General features: G+C 36.3%; 1 protein-coding gene across 1 annotated transcript; it reads right to left on the bottom strand.

Moving 5' to 3' along the window:
- Nucleotides 1-907: 907 nt before the first annotated feature.
- LOC125170203 (olfactory receptor 6C76-like) lies at nt 908-1,843 on the bottom strand. The gene has a single exon (XM_047866567.1). The coding sequence runs from the start codon at nt 1,841-1,843 to the stop codon at nt 908-910; it is 936 nt and encodes a 311-aa protein (XP_047722523.1).
- Between the last annotated feature and the right edge of the window lie 2,972 nt (nt 1,844-4,815).

The following is a 4,815-nucleotide window of genomic DNA, read 5'->3' as shown; positions in this document are numbered from 1 at the left end:
TTCATTCAAGATGCTTTGTGGTGAAAATATTGAGATCTTACAGAAATGGCAATGCCATACTTCTAATAACTTTCAAATTTAGTCCAAAAAGGACATTATCAATGCTTATGCACTGGGAGAAATAACTTTTTAGAATTGCTTAGGGGTGCCTGGGTGGCTCGGTCTGTTAAACATCCGACTGCTGACTTTGGCTCGGGTCATGATCTCAAGGTTGGTCGAGCCCCATGTCAGGCTCTGTGCTCACAGCAGGAAGCCTGCTTGGGATTCTCTGTCTCCCTCTCTCTCTCTCTGACCCACCCCCACTCACGCTCATGTGCATGCATTATCTCTCTCTCTCTCTCTCAAAGGAAAAAAGAATTGCTTAGAATTTTATTTAGCGTCTGTTTGGTGTGCAAAGGGAAAGTTCTTCAATGATTAAAACTAAATATTGGCATTGTTAAATGTTATTCGCATTCATGTGACATCAAATCACTCATCCTCAGAAAATTTTCAGGGCATGTAAATGTAAAAAGATAGTCAAACCAAGTAAGGTCAAAATAGGATAAATGGAGAACAAAAGCTGAAGGAAAGGAAGTTGAATATTGTAGTGGGTGGAGAAACGTAATAATGTTAATATTGTGTTAGTCATAGGATTTCATTTAAAGTTCAAGTCATGAATATCTTAATGATTAAGATTTTTTTTTTTAATTTTTTTTTAACGTTTATTTATTTTTGAGACAGAGAGAGACAGAGCATGAACAGGGGAGGGGCAGAGAGAGAGGGAGACACAGAATCTGAAACAGGCTCCAGGCTCTGAGCTGTCAGCACAGAGCCCGACGCGGGGCTCGAACTCACAGACCGTGAGATCATGACCTGAGCCGAAGTCGGACGCTTAACCGACCAAGCCACCCAGGCGCCCCCTTAATGATTAAGATTTATTTGAGAAGCATTTGTTGACTAAGTTCTTGAAGGACTGCTTTACCTGCTGGTTCCTTAGGGAGTAAATAAAAGGATTTAGCATTGGGGCAACAGAAGTATTGAGCACTGCTATACCCTTGGTCAAAGCCACTCCTTCTTTTGCTGAAGTTTTGATGTACATGAAAATGCAACTTCCATAAGAAATGGAAACTACAATCATGTGTGAGGAACAAGTGGAAAAGGCCTTTTTCCTTTGCTCAGGCGAGGGGATTCTCAGAATTGTTTTAAGGATGAATACATAGGAAAGAACCACTAATATTAAGGTCACCATGAGTGTGAATACTGCTAGGAAGAATCCCAGGAGCTCTAGGAATGCTGTGTCCGTGCAGGAGATCAACAGCATAGGAGAAGAGTCACAGGTGAAATGGTCAATGATGTTGGAGTCACAGAAATCCAGTTGAAGTCCCATCATGACAGGTGGAAAGATAATGAGAAATCCAGCCAGCCAAGAGCTAATTACAAGCTGGTTGCAAATTCTGCTGTTCATTATTGTTGTGTAATGCAATGGCTTACAGATAGCTATATACCGATCATAAGACATAGCAGTCAGAAGAAAAAATTCTGTCGAGCCAAGGAGTATAAAGAAAAACACCTGGACCATGCAAGAATTATAGGAAATAGTCATATCCCCTGTTATAATGCTGGCCAGAAATCTAGGAATGCAAACTGTTGTGAATGCGATTTCTAGAAAAGAGAAATTCCTAAGGAAGAAATACATCGGAGTTTTAAGGTGAGGATCTATCAGAGTGAGGGTGATAATTGTCAGGTTTCCAGTTATACTCAGTATATATGTGAAAAATAGAAATAGAAAAATCAAAACATTTAGCTTTGGGTCATTTGTTAATCCAAGAAGAATGAACTCTTTTACAGATGTTTGATTTTTCATTTCTTATTGCTGACTTCTCCCAGGTCTATAAATGCAAACAAGAAACAATGATTTTTGTGAGTCCAGTATTATTTTTTTATCACTTCTGCTGTGATAGTTAAGAAATATATAAGATATGTAACAGACCAAGAAATTAGCCACCAAATTGTACTGAATTCTGAAAATCTGTATGAGCCAGGACAAATAAACTTATACCTAGTATCTTCTTTGTAGATCACTAGCCATTTAAAATTGAGTCACTTGACAGCTGTATATGAAAATATACTTAAATGTGTTTTGTTTTCTTTTAAAAATCTTATAAGTGTATATGAAAACTATAAAAAATATTATTTTATTTCTATTAAAATATTTTACCAATGACTACATGTTCTAATAATTTTTCTCAAAATAAAACAATTGAAGTTTCCTTTTTTAAATAATTTCTACAATTTTTTCAAGATGTTTCATGTCAGTCCTGCCTATACAGAGAATTACCAACTTAAAAGAATCAGGGCTATAAAATCAAAAATTTATATAATCCTAAGCAAAGTAAGAATTAAACATTTCCCTTTCTGAATTAAATAATAAGCTATTACTTTTTAGAAGACAAACTTAAGTGATTTAAGTTATAAATTGATCAGAAAATGGAAAAAAATGAGGTAAGAAATGAAAAATATACTTACAGTTATATAATCCCACGTGGTAAAAATGTAACTGCTCAAATACAAATGTTCTGTTGCCTTACTTTATTTTTTTCTTTTAATTTTTTTAACGTTTATTTATTTTTGAGACAGAGAGAGACAGAGCATGAACGGGGGAGGGTCAGAGAGAGGGGAGACACAGAATCTGAAACAGGCTCCAGGCTCTGAGCTGTCAGCACAGAGTCCAACATGGGACTCGAACTCACAGACCGTGAGATCATGACCTGAGCCAAAGTCGGCCGCTTAACCGACTGAGCCACCCAGGCGCCCCTGTTGCCTTACTTTAATTGAGGGTCAGTGTTGGAGGCTTTACTTTTGGAGCATTTTATAGACTTCACAATTTGTTTCTGCCTTTAATTTTATGACGCAAGAACCTATTTCTGTAGTATGTAGGTGGAATTTGGCAGGATGATCCTGGTTACGTAGAGTGAGATGGAACGTACTGAAGAATAAATTCAGGAGAAAGTTTATTCCTAAAGTCAGGGAGGCCCTGATAGAAAGTTGACACAGTCCCAGTTGCAGGTAGAAGGTGCAAGTATTCAAGAGGTTCTATAACAGGTGATCCAGAAAAGAGTTGGTGACACACATGGTGGAACTAGCTCTATGGTTAGTCCCACGTAGTCAATCCATGTTAAGTCTGGAAGACCGAGACTCAAATGGTATTGCAAAAAATTTTCATTGGGTAGCAGTGTCTCCGGCACTAACTCATTGTTTAGGAGTAGAACTAGAGAGGTGGAGAAGGAGGAGCCAGCAGCAAAACAGACCCCTGCTCTAAGTTTCTGCCTGGTTACACAGCAGAACTAGAGACTAAACTTTCCTGGAATGTGGGTAAGACTCTCAAAGAAAAAGTAGTTACAGTGAAATAGGGGTGACAAAGTTGTCCATTTTGCTCGTCAATTAAGTAAAGCTCTTTGTTCATAAGAAGGAAAGGCTCAAACCATGAGTGAAAATCAAGGTATAACAGCTATAGGAAAGAGGTGAGCTGCATGGGAATGGATAAAAATTTGTGAGACAGAAAATCCTTGAAATGTAAGAAACTATCTTAAATTGCACAATCCAAGACCACACATTAATATCGCTTGTTTTCCAAAATTTCCATAAAAACAATATCCTTCCTAACCCTAGATCCTAGGAAGACTTACTAATATAACATTTACCTGACTCACAGTAACTTTTATAAAATAAACATGAGTTGTCATTTTTGTAAACTTTTTATTACCTTCCTGTGGTTTTCTAACCATTGTTACTAAAACAAACAGGTATCTTTTTTTCTAAAAATAGTCACAAGGGATCACTTTGGTATGCTGGTGAAACGTAATTTCAAAAATTAATCATCTTTCTTGATGTTCAAAAAGTCACAGGGGATTCAAAAAAAGTAGTCATAGGGGATTCTTGTAGGAAAACAATTAAAATGTCTCTGGGGAGAGATGTTCCTGATGAATGTACCCTAAAGTTTAGTTGAATAATTTTGATTAGGTATCTTTGGGAAATGATTTAAAAACAAACAAACAAACCACATTCCATTTCAGAGGGGTATATAAGTGCAAAGAATAGCAGTGAGGAAAAAGCAGTCTTAGAATTCTTTAGGATTTCCTATCGTCAATGTTATTTTATTTTGACCTTAGATAAATGTCTGTTGAGGTACTATAATCCAATTACATAATTACATGTAAACTTGTGAAGAAACAGAAAACAGCAAGAATAAAGGGCTACAAGTGTATAAAATGTGCTATTCAAATATTTTGTTAATAAAAGTATATTGAGAATAAACAAACTATTGGGACTACACCAAAATAAAAAGCTTTTGCACAGTGAAGGAAACCATCAACAAAATGAAAAGGCAACCTCCTGAATGGTAGAAGGTATTTGCAAATGATAAATCTAATAAGAGGTAATATCCACAATATATAAAGAAATTATACAAAGTCAACATCTACAAAAGAACAAGGAATCAATAAAAAATGAGCAGGGGATCTGAATAGGCATTTTTCCAAAGAAGACATAGAGATGGCCAAAGACACATGAAAAGGTGCTCAACATCATTAATCATCAGGGAAATGTAAATCAAAACCACAATGAGGTATCACCTTACAACTGTCAGAATGGCTAGAATCAAAAAGGCAATAAATAAGAAGTGTTGGTGAGAATGTGGAAGAGAAAGGGAACCGTTATGCACTGTTGGTGGGAATGTAAAATTGTTGCAGCCATTGTGGAAAACAACATGGAAGTCCATCAAAAATTTAAAAATAAAAATACCGTATGATCCAGTAATCTTCAGAAAGATATATGCAC

This window comes from Prionailurus viverrinus, chromosome B4 (assembly GCF_022837055.1).
Source record: "Prionailurus viverrinus isolate Anna chromosome B4, UM_Priviv_1.0, whole genome shotgun sequence".
In the NCBI taxonomy this organism is placed as follows: Eukaryota; Metazoa; Chordata; class Mammalia; order Carnivora; family Felidae; genus Prionailurus; species Prionailurus viverrinus.
The sequence above is the reverse complement of the archived record's forward strand: the minus strand, read 5'-3'. Positions and strand labels throughout refer to the sequence as shown.